Here is an 18,169-nt window from a genome sequence, read left to right on the forward strand (position 1 = left end):
AGGCAGATGCACTAATCACTTACACCACCCGAGCGGTCAGATGCACCTCCAATATCAAACGTCTACATGAAGCTACAAACCCGCAAGAAAGAACAGCAGAATCTCAACTATTAAAAGCCTCCTGACTCTCAAGATGGAATGCTAACTATGAAATTACTGTTACTCATGTGGTACCAGTTTTGTTAATGTTATTTTCATGATTGTATGGCTGTAACAAATCACAGATTTAAGGATGATCAACTGTAACTGTTCGAGTATCTACCTTTTTTATTTAACAAAATGACATTTTCTACATAGCCAAGAGCTTAAATCACTGAAAAAACTTTAGGCTGGTGTAAATTTTCTTGAGCTATTCTTAGCTGAATATCAACCCCTAGGTAAGAGTTATTATACTGAGATGTATAGAAGAAAAAAAAACCCAAGTTCTAAAATACAGTCTCTAGATCTAGAATGGAAACAAGCTCCATCAATCAGATGCTGGACCATACCATAAGGTCACTTGGCCTCGCGGCCAGGAACACTACTAACCGAAAACAGGCTTTTGCCAGTTGCTATGGAAGCTACGTCATTGCTATGGGATCTACCAAGGCTATAATTTATGTTAAGGCATGTCCTAAAAAAACATACCCTCCAAATTTGATCAAATTTGGCCCAGCCATTCATCTGGAGTTTTCCACATAGCTACTAAGGAAGCCATAATGTAGCTGGGAAGCCAGTCCTTAAATTTTTTTGTATAAACAATGGCCTTAGAAACATTTATACCTACTGTAATTGAGAAGGCCCTAGAGAAGAAGTCTAAATAGGTTTTCCAAATGGTTGCTAGGGAAGACCCAATTTTACTGGGTGAACTACAAGGGACATAATACTACAAAAATTCCTCTCAATCAGAACACAACTGGAGGAGCCATACTATAAAAGAAGTCAAAAATAGGTTTTCCATTTTGGTTGCAGTAGAAGCAACATGTTGGCTAGGGCAGCCAAACGAAACACACTTCAGGTACAGCATGTCCCTTAAGCCCTTCGAAACATTTGTACCAAGTTCAATTAAAATTGGCCCACAAGTTTTTCCAGAAGCTGAAAACAGAATGAAGTTGATAGATGACAAACAACAGATGGATAACACCTGCTCGGTGTAGTGCCATCCCATAAGCTTATTTGACCTTATGTCCTGGGAAGCTTTAAATGATAGCAACAAGCCTTAAAAACACAGGAGGCTCAATTGCAAGTAAATCAATTCCAATTTTTTTAAAGTATGATTTGTAGCAGATGATGCCAATTACAGAAATGCCTGTACAAATGTTTTGCAATATAATGTTGGTAAACTGGTAACAATATTTTATATTATTAACATCACCTCATATCAAAGAAAATAATTTCAAATGATGACATAATACCATTTCATATCCACAATGAATTGCAAACTAACTGCAAGCCTTGAAAACATCAGAGCCCAATTCATTTAAGTAAATAAGTAAATTTTGATTTTGGTTTGAAGTGTAATATGGCAATTTCAGAAAAAGTTATACAAGGCACTGTGGGTAAAACTGGTCCTTTGTTTTATTTTAATTACTTCACCACTTATATCAATGAAAACGGATGACATAACACCATTCATATCCAAAAAATACCTTGCAAAAAATTACAAACCATTACTAATAAGGATGTTGCAAATTTATGCAAGAATTTCATTGAATTGCCCTCATGTTCTTCAAGTTGTAATGTTAAATGTAATTAAAATTCATTTACTGGCACAAAACAATTAACACCCTGTTTATCAATGACTGGAGTAAGAAAATCAAAGTATCTACAAAATTAACCCCACTGAAATGGATTTAAGCACTTCCAAATGTACCATATTTGCTGGCATATGATATGCACCCAACTGCATAGACCCAGATTTGCAATGGCATAATATGCATACAGATCCTCGTCTGTTCTACTGATTTACAAGAGACAAGAGACCCCTCTCTGTGAAGTCCACATTTATTCAGCAACAAAGTGAGAAACTAGTAATGAACTTAATTTACAAAACTTTAACAATGAACTATATCTAGTAAGGACAGAGAGATGGATGGGTAAAAATGCATAGGATTACTTTCTCTAGATTGTGCCAAGGCAGACTCAACAAAAATCACGAGCAGAATGAACATTGTCAATCTCAGTCTGCTAACACATTATATGACAACAGTAAAGTGTATATTTTACATGTACAAATATACATAATAAATGCTGCACCCTAAGTTTAGGTATATTTATATCACAAGCTACTTACAATCTGTGGTTGTTCTCATCAGCTTCATTGGCACTTATTATGGACAGTGGAAACAATATGGAGAATACACAGCCACTGCAAATATTGAATTGATTGAGGATGATGCAGGAAATATTCATGAGTGTCCAAGATCATGAAACCCACAGGTTGAGTTCTTTGACCTTTAGACACAAACGATGTATACAACATAACTGTTATTATATTTATCATATATGTCATCAGAAACATTAAATATAATATATATGTATTCATAGTTCATTTTATGTTACATATGTAAAAAATTATGAGCACAAGTGACCCATCAGTTTTGTTTAAAAACACACTTGTCAGCCTTTTTTTGTATAAAGGCTGCACTGTGACATGCAATTGACACTTATAAATAAAGCTAAATTAGAGCTATCAGGTCTGTTGAACTCAACTTTCATTGTTGTTGTTTTGGATTAATGCATTTCTCAATGCATGATGGCTCTACATAGCAGGCACCATAACTGGTGGAAGAAGAACCCAGGATGTGCATGTGTGATTTGGAATCTTAATGTAGCTTTAACAAATTTTGAGTCATACTGCAATGATGACTGCATTGTGGCAGTTTATAGTTATGTCTAGCACTGGGACATCATGTTGCAGACATATAACATGATGTCCCACCCAGTCATATTATCAGGGGCCAAACGTGGCCGAGTGGTCTAAAGCGCTCTCCGTTAAGGATCACTGCCATCTCACCTCTGTCTGCGTGGGTTCGAGTCTAGGATTAAGCTAATATGGGTATGTGAGAAAGCTTGCCAGTAGCTTCTCGTGGGTTGGTGGTTCTTCCCGATGTTTTCCCGGGTTCTTCCTCCACCATTAATACTGGCCGCCATGTATAGCCTATCGTGTGCTGAAAAATGGCATTAAACCCCACATCAACATCAACATCAACCAGTCATATTATCCTGACACCAGGCCGACTAGTCCTAACACTAACCTCTTAATGCCGAATGCCAGGTGAGGCAGCTGTTAGCACCATTTTTACAAGTCTTTGGTATAACTCAGCCAGAGTTCGAACAGAAAACCCAGTAAGATCTACCAGCCTACAGGAACGACTGAATCATCATGTGTGCATGTGTGAAAGAAGAACATGTTTATACATGTGCTGCAGGTGTAAGAAAATGAACTCACTGCCTTTTTAGTCATAAATTATCACATGTAGTTTTATAAAATAATGAGCAACTGTTTTCTATATTTCATATAATTCATAAGGTCTATAATCATTGAAAAATAAACTGTCACATGTAGCATGTGAAGGACATATGCAGAGACAAGTTAACCATGTCAAATGACATGTTCTATCACTGATCAATCTGTTGAACGGGTTTGTGAAATGTGATTCAACAGCTGAGGTCATAGACCTACTAAAAAAAAACATGTACAAGAAATAGTATATCTTTATGACTGTATCAATGAACATATGTATTTCTAATTGTTTTAACCAGCTGCAGAGGTCACAGGCATTATATATTATATGAAATTAGGGATAACAGTTTGCACATTTGTTACATCATGTTTATTATTCTATAAAACCACATCCAAAAATTTGCAGCTTAAAAAGCTGAGACCTCAGTAATTCAGATCTTTATTGCAGAGGTCACAAAAGGTCAGTCCTCTAGCATTCAGTTTTCTTATAAACTGACCAACTAAACTTCCGTCAAATTTTCACTCTAGCCATTCCCATACTTTTATCTAAACTTTTCTTGTCATGGTCTCTCTCAACAACTCGAGACACCATATTTTGCAAGCATGCTTCTTCTTTTCATTGCCATCAGTTACATGAAGATTCACTGGATGAATTAAAACCTTGGACTAAGCAGAATATTCTTTACAAGAGTTGTGTACTAATATATGGGAAATAATAATTTACAATGGCTGTTGTGGAATGTGAGCAGACAGAACATTTTTTAAAAACCAGATTGGAGATCATATAAAAAATGGACTATATCAAGAAAAATCTGATTCAAGTCAGGAGAAAAGTGGAATTCCACTTTAAAATGGAGAAAAATCATGTCTGTGTTAGTAAAAAATTTCAAAGTCTTTGGTATGACTCAGCCAGGGTTCAAACCTGCGACCTCCCACATCCTAGGCAGATGCCCTAACCACTAGGCCACTGATCAAACCAACATAGCACAATGATGCAATAATTAAATTTCTGACCATATTTTGATTATCTAATTATCTACAACTTTGAAAAGTTTGTAGGCTTGATTTTCACACCTATCTGTTTTACATTTATTAAAATAAAACAGATGCATACGGTTCACGCATGCTCAGCAAATGAATGCAGCATGTGTGACTTGGATTTTTAACATAGATTTAAGAATTTTTCAGTCAATTTCTCAAACGAATGCACTGCTCATCATAATAGTAAAAAATATGGAGCATGAATGAACCATTAAGTCATAATAAGTGAAACACAAAAGCAGCTGAACTGAGACATCATACAATTAAGTTCTTTCAGTGATGATGATGATGTCAATAAAGAAGCCCATCCCACATTTAAGTACTTTCCATCAAGAAAATGTATTGCTATGACAGTCATCATATGATCAATAATTAAAAACTGAATTTTTATAGTACAATTATTTATTGCAATTCATCTAGTAAATTTATGATAAATAATGGTCGGAAATTTTCGAGGAAATGCACCTAGAGTCTATCAAAAACAGTATGATGGATCTGTTTATCAAGAATTTGCAAATTCATTGTGTGAATGACCCAATTCATTGTAGCACTGAATATCGTACACTTCTGTAATAATAAAATATTAAAACACTTTCATTATTTTTAAGTTTGTCTTCAAAGATAGGTTAAAATTATTATACATGCCTGTGGTTTAAGCAATGGATTCCGTTAGAGATGCTATCAGGCAAACTTAGTTTCTCTCACAGTGTTCTGCATTTTATTTGTAAAACATGGAATTTTTCTGTGTTTATTTTCCAAACATTAAACCCCATAGAAATCAATTAAAAAAAACATTTTAAAAAATAAAACAAATAGATTTTCATTTTTGGCCCATGCACTTTTTTAAATTTAAATAGTTGATTTTTTTCTAGATTCAGCACAACACAATAAGCAGGAAATAAACAGTTGATATGCTGACCTCTACTCTGTGTCTTTTATGTGCTTACAGAACAAAACTGCTCCAATCCCACAGCTGCAGAAACCAAAAATCTCATAAGGTGCCAGTGTTTAAGAAAATAAATAACTGGAAATATGGGGTAGTTTGATATAAATCAGTAAAAACCCAAGCTCCTTCATTTTCAGTGTTTGTTAATTTGTGAAAATCAGTAAAAACCAAAAATGCAGAATACTACTTGCACCATGAAAAGCCATCTCCAATGCACAACCACACACATACAGACAGTGACAAAAACCTATGAGGATGGCACTGGATCCTTCTATAGGAAAACCAGAGTGCCTCAGTGATTTGCACAGTGGATATCAGATAAGCCATCATCAGCTACCACAGTGACTGACAAAGCACTTTATCTCCCCACAAAAAAAACTGCCTCAGCACTAAATAACCTACTTGTGTTGCTGTGTCATAAATGACAACCCAACCAATCAATAATTGGTAGTAAAACTGTATGTATCATGTACTTCATTACAGGGCATTAAACACTATGGCTCCAAGTGATGGCATTATTGTGAGGATGATTTGTACATTTTTATTTCATGTAGAAATTTAATCCAAAATAAACTCACAATTAAGAAGAAAATTGCTGACTGCATCATGGCCCATTTACAAAGTACAACCCAAGACACGAAGCTAAAAGCAAAACTTAATGCAGATCCTTGGAGTATGGCATACAGATAGCACTGATCCCACTTATTTAAAAGCTGTAGTACTTTTCATGATGTTACTCTTCATGACCCTCTACATATTAAGTGATCAGACTGCATGAAATGATTTCTGAGAAACACATCAAAAACATAGAGTGGTTGAAATACATGTCACAGCAATTTAATATTTTTTAAATACAGTGTATTCCTCATCATGTATCTAGATTTAAGGTTACATGATTTTGCAAGCAAAGAGTGGCCCTTAGTGGTCAAGTGGTCTAGAGCTCTCACCATTACAGTTCACTGCCATCTCAACTGTCTGTCTTCTGCTAAAACAATAGCGATAAACCCTACAACAACAAAAAGCAAAGATATCCAAGCAGCTTAGCTAGATTCATATCCAAACCAGGGTGTCAATGCCAAAGGAACTGATGGAAGGATAAGAAGATAAGCAGCCTTACTGCACAAGTAAGCAAAAAACAAAAATGCTCTTGAAAATATTCATATTTACCTAACAACAAAAGAAGATGGAAGTGAGGTAAGGATAGCCATGGGAAGTCCAAAGCCACAGAAATATGGCCACTTCATCTCTATTATGGATACCCTCTGGTGTACTTCCAAACCTGAACAAAATAAACAAATGAGAATAATTATTATTTTTGCATGCAGATAAAAACGATTATGAGACCCATAGAAATTATAATCTGTGCAAAATACATGTCAAAAAGCAGGAGGCACCTGAAATATGCTTTTTTTTCTCAATCTGCCCCTGTTTATGGGAAAGGAATGTCAGAAATGTAGCAGAAATGCTGAGAAAATAGCTTTAACCCTTAGTCACATTATTCCAAATTCATACATGCAACTCCCTGACAGGTACAAATAATTTTTGGTATGATAAGTAACATAAAAGTGTAATTTGGGCATAAAAAGTGTACTTTATATAATACATGCCAGAATTACAGCACATATGAAAAGATACATTTTTACTACTAACCTAGTTCTGCAGCTGGTCAAAATTCTCTGTCACAAAATCCATATGTATTAGAACCAGGATACAAACATAAAATATACTGAAAAAATGATTTAAATTCAGCACTCACTTCAATTAGTTACAAGTGTAATTTTCATTGACTGATGGTGAACTGGAATTCTGCAATGAACATGGTGCTCAGAGTGCTGTATTACATTACTCTCATATTCTTCTTTTAAAGTTTCTAAAGTGGTGTTGGTTTGTTCTTTTTCTGATCTGACATTTTGAAGTTGGAAAAAACAAATCTGCTCTAATATTCTGCGTCATATAACATCCACAACTAACACAATAAAGCATTTCAAGTAACATCTGGTGTCATTTTCTTTAAAAGAACAGACTGAATCTATCAGACAGTTCATGCTGGAAGAAACCAGTCTGTTTTCTTGGAAATGGGTTATATCTGTTCTTACGCAACAGTCACCTTTTTAGGAATATTCTCAAATTTATATGAGTGGAATTAAAGAGATGATAATAAAATTTACAAAAAACAACTTTTATGGCTTTAGTTTTGTTATTTTTTTAATAGATAACAAAAAAGCATAATGGTTCAGTATGTATGCTAACTGTGTACAAGAATTTATTTTCTCAGTCAAATCCTACAATTACTTCTGATATACTTTCTGAGTCTACTGGAAAAGGGTTCGTGATGTTCAGATTGGAATGCACACCAATTTCCTGGATAGACATGACACTATAACTATACTTCCTTAATAATATACTGTATTTCAAACTGCCTGGTCATCCTGAATCTACCTATAATCACAAAAATAGACTTACCCATATTGATCCACTTGTATTCAAAAGAGTAAAGAGAATACAAGAGACACATGTGGAGTACACTGATCACCTGACCCACAGCTGGGATTGGTAGAAAATTGGCTAACATCCCCTAAAATAAAAGGAACAAAAAGAAACTCTATATATCACAAGTAAAGGATGCTGAATGATTCAAACGCAGTCAATCAATATTTGCAAACTCAAGTGAAAATATATTAATTTACAAAATAGTTAACATCATTTGAGTTACGATTGACCGTCACCTTCCTTATCAAGTTGGTATTATTGCTGAGCAACTATCTTCTGTGATAACACCCCATAATTTCATTCAAAAATAAGGATCATTTTGGGCTTTTGTTCTACTTTATAAATAACTCATTTCTGGGCAAATATAAAACAATAGAACTTTTCTAACCCCAAATCCCCACTTTGCAACACTGGCATGCCCAAATTCAACTATAAACATTTTGTCATTGTTATAAGGAATCTTATTCACCTTTTTGCAACGTAATTGTGACAAGCATCCTGGTGAATGAAGAAAGTGTTATTTGGGTAATGTCAATGATGAATATGACACTCATTGCAAGGATTATAATTACACGGACTACAAATGATTTAAAAACAGTGGTTTAAAAATGTACAAGAAATTAAAAAAAAGCTGTCTGACAGTGCTGCTGGAATTTCAAAATGGAAAAATTTGCAAACCATATAAGGCACCTTCCCATTTTATATCTCATTAAAGTAAACAAGCATATTCCAGGAACTGATATCCATCACTTTTCACTGGAAACTGACAAGTGTAGTTTTGTAGAGGAAATGGCTTGGTCATTATGGCGACATAGTAAATTAGCGATGATAAATGTGTGAAGGAAGACACTACTAATTAATATGCAGAACATTAACAATCAAACTCAAATAAAAGCATCATACAAACTTTTCATGAAATAAAATTTTGATTAAGAAAGCTATTTTTGTAGTTATTGCTGTTATAGAGTTTAACACCATCTTTCAGCACAAGATGGACTATACATGGTGGTCAGTATAAATGGTGGGGAAATCACCTGGGAAAACCCCTGAAAGAACCACCAACCCACAAGAAGCTACTGGCATACCCACACTGGCCGAGCCCAAGACTCAAACCCACGCAGACAGAGGTGAGATGGCAGTGATCCATAATGGTAAAACTAATCACTTTAGACCACTCGGCCATTCTGAGCCCCAAGAAAGCTATTGAGCGGAAACAAAAGTACATGGGTTCAGCACTGATTGGCCATTAAATAATCACATATAAAATTTTAATCAATTTCTGCTTAAGTTATATAATATAAAGCTGCCTTTAAAGGTTTCTTTACATCCAATAATAAAGTGAATTATGGTGTGTTAAAATAAAGTGGGAGGGTCAGGTGCCATTATGCTTCTGCATAATGTGTTCCTAAGACTCCAATGCCATAACATTCTCTGTCAGATTTGGTCAAGCTCTGCAGAGTTGTTTCAGAGCTGTTTATTATTAGTAAGGGAAACCATATTTGAAGGAGAACTGGTACCATTTATAAAAAATCTGAAGAAGAAAATATGTACAGCCAGAATACTCTCTAATTTTGGTCCTCATTCAACTGAATATAGAGTTTTCAAGAAGTCTTTCAACTTTTTTGTATTTGTAGTTGTTGTGGCATTTAATGCCATTTTTCAGCACACGATAGGCTATACATGGCGGCCAGTATTAATGGTGGAGGAAGAACCTGGGAAAACCCGAGAAAGAACCAACAACCCACGAGAAGCTAGTGGTAAGCTTTCTCACATACCCACATCGGCTGAATCTGAGACTCGAACCCATGCAGACAGAGGTGAGATGGCAGTGATCTTTAATGGAGAATGCTTTATACCACTCGAGGCCCCTGTATCTGTAGTAACAGCAGCCTTATTTAATGGTTGACTGGCATCTTTTGTATGGATTTGTCAAAATTCTGTTAAGTAGTTAATGAGAACAGATAACACATTCTTATAAAATTACAGCAGTTTTCATGCAGATTTCTGTATAAACTGCATTTTGTGTGACAGTGCCAGACATGAGAAGCAGTCAAGTGTCCAGAATAAAAGATTTAATTTATTGCTGAAAGGAAATCTTGATCAGCATGTAAGGGTGATTTGGATAATATAAAGAACATATCCTACAGGCGTAACAAAAGTAAAAACATGCTTTAAAATACGTGCTCATTTAGAGGCTTCTTCTGCTCTCAAATATGCACAGTGATGCTGACAATCATACTAATATGAAAGTCAAAGTTAAATAAACCTCAAGCATTCAGCCAAATTGAAAATAAAATAAATGTAGTCTAGCATGACCCCTGCAACATCCGTGAAAGTCCAACTGCTCTGTGCAATGTGAAATTTTGAAGGCCAGAATCATTACGAAAAGGAATATGAAATGAAACTGCTTCTTTCCCATTTTTGTTATGTTATCCCCTCAATCTCATTTTCACATCTTCTATATCTACAACATGTCCCTTTCCCCTTGATGATCCCACACAGACCTGCTAATCATAATATGGCCTTCTCAGTAATGCAGTTGATATTTTTAAACAAGTTAGACCAATTTTTTTAGCAAGTGCAACAAATTATTATCTACTGCTATTGTTGACTTGGAAAACATGCATTTAAAGCAGTAAAGGCAAATCTTATGCTCAAATAAAAAGTTTGTAAACTACACCTATGCCCTAATTACTTCCAGTACAGTGTCTGAAACTGCAGTTCCAAACCCCATAAAGATCAGTGGCATCCTGATATATCTCTTAACCTGACATAATTTTTTAGATGTTCTTTCCAATTTCACCTAACATCAGCAATCACATCTCCTGCCATGAGACATACACAAACAAGACACGGTATCCAATAAATATAATTGTTTCCCTTCCTGATTTTTGTCCAAGAATACGAATAATTCTTTTAAAACTTCAAGGCTCAATGTCACCTTTCACATTTAATGTCTTTATGTATCCTGGACACCATTTCTAAAATATGCTATAAACAACAGGTTTAGCATGATGGCATTCTACATGAAAAATACTGGTCGTTAAAACACCTGTGGTGCTACTGTACAATTAGACTGGTTATATGGCAAACTCCACTAAACATAATATTAAAGCTCAAATACAGACAAGCCAGAATCTGGATTTGACCACACTGTATTTTCATAATTTTTGCTAATATTCCCTAAGTCTGTAGCTTAAAGGTCACTGCAGTTGAACTTGTGCTCAAATTGTAACGGCTGACCAGTCTTTCCTATATACAATGGTGCAATTAAACTCCCAAAACATCCTGTACACAATGGTGCAATTAAACTCCCAAAACATACCTATATACAATGGTGCAATTAAACTCCCAAAACATACCTGTACACAATGGTGCAATTAAACTCCCAAAACATACCTGTATACAATGGTGCAATCAAACTACCAAAACATACCTGTATACAATGGGGCAATTAAACTCCCAAAACATACCTGAATACAATGGGGCAATTAAACTCCCAAAACATACCTGTATCAAAAACAAGCTCTGCATAAGTAGACTGAATACCATATCTGCTATAAACACACTAATATTTGGAAGCTGAGGTCTGCCTCTGGACTTTCTATATGCCGCATCAGCAATGTCCTGCAACACAAATCAGAGCAGATACTGTGAATTCATTTATTTCTGCAAGTAACAATTTTCGTGGTTTTGCAAAATGTGGCAGTTATACCTGAAGTTACAATTAATGTATCGTGGAACAAGTCCTCCATAATATATTCTTTGCATGTGGATAAACTGTTGTTTGAGTCTTTAAATCCATGGCTTGCAGAAATAAACAATCACAAAAACGAGTACCCCATGAAAATTGATACCTATGAATAAAACTGAATTCATATTAACATGCTAATAACAATTGTGCTACTGATTTGATTTCAAAATTTAGCTTTTTTAATTCCATGAATAATTTGAGCTATGACTGCATATAATTTTGACCAAACATAATTCAAACTAAAAGTCTGAAATTAAGACAATATGCAAAAGTCCCTCAAAGGGACTGATTGTACAAAATGAATTTACAGCCATTTCTGATATTCAGAATTCACAAGATTTTCACATTGGCTACTGTTATGGACAAACTCTATATCCAATTGGCATTATTTTCTTTTATCCACACGACTTTCTGTATTAGAGGAGTAACGATAAATAGATTTAAAGACAGTACAGTGTGACCCTGCTATAACACAGTAGTTGGGAGCCATAAAACCCGACCGTATTATGTACCGAACTGTTATATGCAACCAAGTCAGTAAGATGAAGAAAATGTACCCCAACAACAATAAAATTGGGGGGTGGGGTAATAAATGCGGACGGTAAAATACGTGCTTTGTCGACACAGTTACCATCTTAAATTGATGCACATTAAAAGAGAAATACACCTGTAGTAAAAACAGAGAAGACATAATATAATAGTTTGCCTTACTTAGAGAACCACGAATTGTACATATACATGAATCATGTTTATATATAAATGTAGAATGTATAGCATGACTAGAATATCAACACCATGTACTCACCTGCGAACCTCATCATATACATTGAATCCACAATACAAGTGATTCCATCAAAAATACGCACACACACAGCTTTAAAATATTCATTAATTTTGTAACAGGTCATATTGGTCTGAATTCAGTGGAAAAATGTAACACAATCACGTAACAAATGACGAAACACATTTACTTTAAAGTACGTTCCAAGTTGGTAAAAGTTAGTTTGTGTTTTAAGCCACCATTGGTAGCGTTCACAGGCATAAACTTTTCCCCTACAAAAACAGAACTTTCTCAGCACAGTTAACATGTTCCAGTCACGGTGGAAAATGCAAAAATCCATCAGATTCCATCACTTTTTATTTAAGTTTGATACTGACTTCCTTTGAAGAAAAGTTCTTTGCTGTTGTTGAAAGATTCTAGTCGGCTTTCTTTGATGAAGGGGTGCGTGTGCTATTGAAGTCACCACTAAAGGACAGCTTTGGAGAACCAAATGATTGCACATTTCTTATTGTGGCGGCAAAATCAAATAATTGTATTGCATGATTGAGACGTAATTTTTCCATTTGCTGAGTATGTTTTCGTAACAGTCAGTGCTTCAAAAGTAATCTGTTTCCTTTGAAATTTCAGCAAACTATTTTATCTGGGTACATTTTAAAAAAAAGAATTAGCCGTCGTTTAGACTATTTCTAGTTACTGTCCCTCCATGCCTACTGAATAAACCAATAAGTAAGATATATTTTTTTAATACATCTGTGGTAGCAGCGTGATGCTGCCTTCCATGCATACATCTGAAAATTAACAAAGGGTCAACGGACAATAGAGACGCAGGTGTTCTGATGACAAGGATTATTACAGAAAACAGGAGTTTTCTGAAGGATTTAATTCTGAGTGAAAAGAAGAGGAATTTTACTTACCATCCACATACAAATGTCAGTCTTTGTAAATATATTAATTACTAGCTAGCAGCCAAAAATCTGATGAAAGATAGATTATGAGACGATGCATCGTCTGGTTGATCTCCGTTACCAGAAATGTCAACAACAAAAAAGCGGATATTTCACAACATACAGAACTCATGCTAGATGTCAAGATAAGTGGATTATGATATAACAATGCACTGTTTAGATGGTTTGTCAGTATGGACAAAGAATTTGTTTATGTAACATTAGATAAATTTCAGTGCATTTTATATCCAGTTTGTGGCTTCCTTTCATGGGGCCTCTGAATTACTGCACTCCAAACCAATGGTTGTATAGAAAAACATTAAACAGCCAACAATGTCGCCAATAAATAAAAAAACCACATGGTATGTTTTGCAGCCAATAAGGAAAAACTATCCAAGTTTGCAACATTGGCGAAGACCTACGCTATCCTAGAATAAATTTTTATGCATTTTTAACTTTTAAGAAGAAAAAAATTACTTTTTCGTGTACAAGAAAATGCATATAAAATTTCAGGAGCCAAGCCACGATCGTCTTGTATTAATCATATGCGATCTCTTGCCCAAAATGACAAGCAACATTTTACGTTTTTTTCGTACTTTTTAAGATTTTTATTTTGTGCACAAGAAAAATACATGTATATGAAATTTTGGTAGCCACACCACGACAGCATTATATCCAAATTCGAGTTATAATGGAAAGCGATATAGCGGGGTCACGCTGTACTATGATGGCAATTTTGGATAAAAGATTGGCACCATACCCATTCTGGACCAACTAGACATACAGGAAGTCTTTTTTGTGAGAGCACAATAACAATATGACCCACCCATAATCAGAAGATGTAGCTATAACAAGTTCTCCAAAATGGCCATACTTGAAGTCAGATCAACAAATTTACATCTACAACCAACTAGACACAATAAGAAATTTAGCAAATTGTGCACTGTCAGTCATAAAGTTGAAACTGGGGAGGCAATCTGGACCAAGTTGCAGCTTCACAAAAGAGCAAAAAAAATAATACAAATGAAGGCAGAACATAAGTATTATAATTTATCTCTCTTTGTTTTTTTACTAGTGTTAAAATACAAAAATGAAAATCAATATTTTTTTCCTATGGCTCATGTTTTAAAGTTGATTTGCAAATCAGAAATTGTTACCAGGTAGTTGTTGTTGTAGGGTTTAAGGCCATTTTTCAGCACACGATAGGCTATACATGGCGGCCAGTATTAATGGTGGAGGAATAACCGGAGAAATCCCTGGAAAGAACCACCGACCCTCGAGAAGCTACTGGCAAGCTTTCTCACATACCCACATTGGCAGAATCCGAGACTCAAACCTACGCAGACAGATGTGAGACAGCAGTGATTCATAACGGAGAGCTCTTTAGACCACTCGGCCACTTCGGGCCCCATTACCAGGTAGTGATTCCACTATACTGTCAATCACACGACTGTTCATTCTTTAGTTTTAAAACATCACTGAATGTCTGAACTCTGCTGTCACATGAAAGTACAAATGAAGAATCTCCAACAACAAATCCTGCACAGGCTTGTTTGAAAATATAACAAGGAATTGCGAGTCTGTATATTATGTACAATGCGCCGGCATTACAACCAGAAGTGTTTACATCAATCATTCAGTGTAGATTCAGATCTGCTTGCAAATTATATGTAGTCCGACAATACAAGGCCTTGACCCTGATAAGAATAATGGGGGAGCTGACATCTTACTGCAATAACAATCGTTGGAGCTCTGTTCTGACAGCATGGACTGGAATACTGCAGGCCAAGTTTTCAAGGATATCTCGTATACTGACTTTGCTGTGCAGCTTTTTATGTACTAAACTGACTCTGGTGCCTTTGTCCTTATAGGGTAGATCCAGAGTTGATCCTGTGGCTGCATTTTTCAAATTCTGTTGAATGCAATTTTAGTTCTTTGAAGTGTGATGGTAGTCAAGAAATGCTTAAGTCGGCTGATTTAAGGGTGCAGTTTAACAAAATAATATATCTCTAATCACATTCTGCCTAAATGAGATTAGACATATTTGATGGTAGTTCAACCAAATCTGGCATTACTCAGCTACCAGCAATCTTCAACCAACTGAAATGCCACACTAACCTAGTGTACAGTAGCTAACTGGGTAATTTTTATATTTTTGGAAATAAAGTATGCACGATTCAGGAAAGTTTGTACCCAATCCTTTTGTTTTGCATATTGCCAAAAGTTCCAACAAGTTTACACATTTTTTTTCTTCAGCTTTAGGGAGATATTTATGATCTCTTGTTCAAGATGCAACCTTGGTCTTTCAAGGAAACCCCCTGATGATATGACTATAACAAAATTTTCAAGATAGCCACAATGGTGGTCATACTGTAAGTCTAAGAAGAACCACCATTTTCATTAAGGTTCACTCAGACATAATAAGAAGTCATTAGTTTTTTTTAAAAACATGTTTTCATGCATGCAGGAAGAATAGTATGTGTGTGTGTGATTTGGATTTTTAACATAGTTTTTAAAAAATTTCAGTCATACTGCTACAATGTCTGCAATGCGGCAGTTTTTTTTGCTGGCTAGCACTGGGGCATCATGACACAGACATGTAGCATGATGTCCCACCCAGTTACATTATCCTGGCACCAGGCCAACCAGTCCAAACACTAACTCCTTAATGCTGAGCGCCTAGCAAGGCAGCTGTTAGTACCATTTTTATGTGTTTTTGGTATGACTCTGCCAGGTTCGAACACAGCAACCTACCACATCCAAGGCCGACACTCGAACCACAAGACCATATTGGAGCACTCTGCAGGAAGAATAGCAATAACAGGATTTTCAAGATGGTTATCATAGTAGCCACATTGTAGGTGCAAACAGCACCATTATTATTTATGACCAACTGGATATCATAAAACGTCTTCTGTTTAAAACTCCAGGGCAATATTCCTTTTCATTAAGGTGAAACAGCAATAACAAGATTTTAATATGGCTGTTGAGGTGGATATATTATATATCAGATTGCCACCAATTTCATTTAGAACCAACCAGATATCAAAAGAAGCATTTTAATGAAAACCCCATATGTATATGACCATCCATTCAGGAATAGCAACGAGAAAATTGGCACCATTTTCGTTTAAGATCTACTTGACATCATAAGAAATCTGCTGCATAGATGCCAACCCTGAGTCAAAAGCAAAATTATAAGTTGTTGTTGTTGTTATGGGGTTTAACGCCATTCTTCAGTACATGATAGGCTATATATGGCGGCCAGTATTAATGGTGGAGGAAGAACCCGGGAAAACCCCGGAAAGAACCACTGACCCACGAGAAGCTACTGGCAAGCTTTCTCACATACCCACATTGGCTGAATCTTAGACTCGAACCGACGCAGACAGAGGTGAGATGGCAGTGATCCGTAACGAAGAACGCTTTAGACCACTTGGGGCCCCTCATAATTGTAAGTGGCAAAACAGCATAATATGAGGATAAAAAGTATTATATATATCATAGGCATTGACTGGTTCCCTGATTTGTATGCTCCCTGTGTTGCACGCTATTCGTGTAGCTGAGTGCAACACAGTGATCATACGAATTATGTACGACTTTAAAAGAAACATGAATAAAATTATTCTTTAAATAACAAAGCATTTATTTGTTAATTGTGCATGTTGGTTCATTTGTATGTTTATTGTGAAAGATAGTATGTTGTACAAGCTGCAATATCCGATTTCAAGCTAAATAAGTACAGGTCAGATCGAAATTTTTTCAGTATATTTTTACCCCCACATTTTTTATCTGACCCCCAGTTCTGACACCAAAGATTTTTTTTTAAACCCTCAATTTTACTCTCCTGGGAATACACTGGTATAAGTAAATTTAATCATCAGGTAAAAATTGTTTGATAAATTGTATATGCTTTATAACAATATAATTATATGTATGACTGTTTGTCTCTATTTTATTTTATTATTTTACAGATTCAAGTTTCATTAGAGACTCATTTATTTTTTAGATTCTTTCATACATATATAAAATTGTTATGATGATGCATATCACTTATGACCTTACATAATAACATAAGTGTTATTTTAAAACAAAAAGACATCATCCGTTTCTTTCAAAACATTTTGTGCCTGAAGAAGTATACATTAAATGCAAAACTAGTTAAACAGGATTTTCGACATTTGTGTTGTTTTTATCTCAATTCTAAAATATATAAAAATAATAATAATGAGGACTTTGTATAGTGCCTAATCTTTAGAAGCTTTAAGCGCTTTACAAGATTTAACAACACCTATAAGAAAGAAAAAAAAAAACATATAATAATATTATTACAAAAACAAACACCACGAAATTAGAAAAACATTAAAAAATAACAAGCATGCTGGGAATATTTCAGGTAGGAAACATTAATAGGTCTTTAAGTTTGTTCTTGCAGTCGAAATAAGTGAGTTTTGAGAGCCCTCTTGAATGTGATCACTGTGTCATTTTGTTTCAGTTCAGTGGGCAATTCATTCCACATTGCTGGGCCTTGGTATGCAAAAGAACGCTGTCCATATGACTTTGTTTTCATAGTCTATATATATATATATCTATATATATATAAGGCATAATAAAATGTACTATATGAAAATTGTACATTTCTTTTTTCTACTAGCATGGATCTGCAGCAGGTCAAAGTACCTGACAAAATCGGTCAAAATCTATGTGAATTAGAACTCAAATATAAACACAAAACACTTATAAATCATTTATATTCACCACTCACTTC

At 35.1% G+C, this 18,169-nt stretch overlaps 1 protein-coding gene across 3 annotated transcripts in view; it reads right to left on the bottom strand.

The window, feature by feature from the left end:
- The window catches only part of LOC149794277 (etoposide-induced protein 2.4 homolog), a 52,525-nt gene that overhangs the window by 12,319 nt on the left and 22,037 nt on the right, over positions 1-18,169 (bottom strand). For all 3 annotated transcript variants that reach the window (XM_089968433.1, XM_089968432.1, XM_089968434.1), the window contains exons 6-9: positions 11,433-11,549; positions 7,896-8,007; positions 6,600-6,711; positions 2,273-2,347 (exon numbers count right to left, since the gene is read on the bottom strand). In XM_089968433.1, coding sequence (XP_089824559.1) covers positions 2,273-2,347; positions 6,600-6,711; positions 7,896-8,007; positions 11,433-11,549 — 416 coding nt within the window. The remainder of the gene's footprint in view (positions 1-2,272; positions 2,348-6,599; positions 6,712-7,895; positions 8,008-11,432; positions 11,550-18,169) is intronic.

The sequence above is a fragment of the Sinohyriopsis cumingii genome, chromosome 8, assembly GCF_028554795.1.
Source record: "Sinohyriopsis cumingii isolate HCF-2022 chromosome 8, ASM2855479v2, whole genome shotgun sequence".
Lineage (NCBI taxonomy): Eukaryota > Metazoa > Mollusca > Bivalvia > Unionida > Unionidae > Sinohyriopsis > Sinohyriopsis cumingii.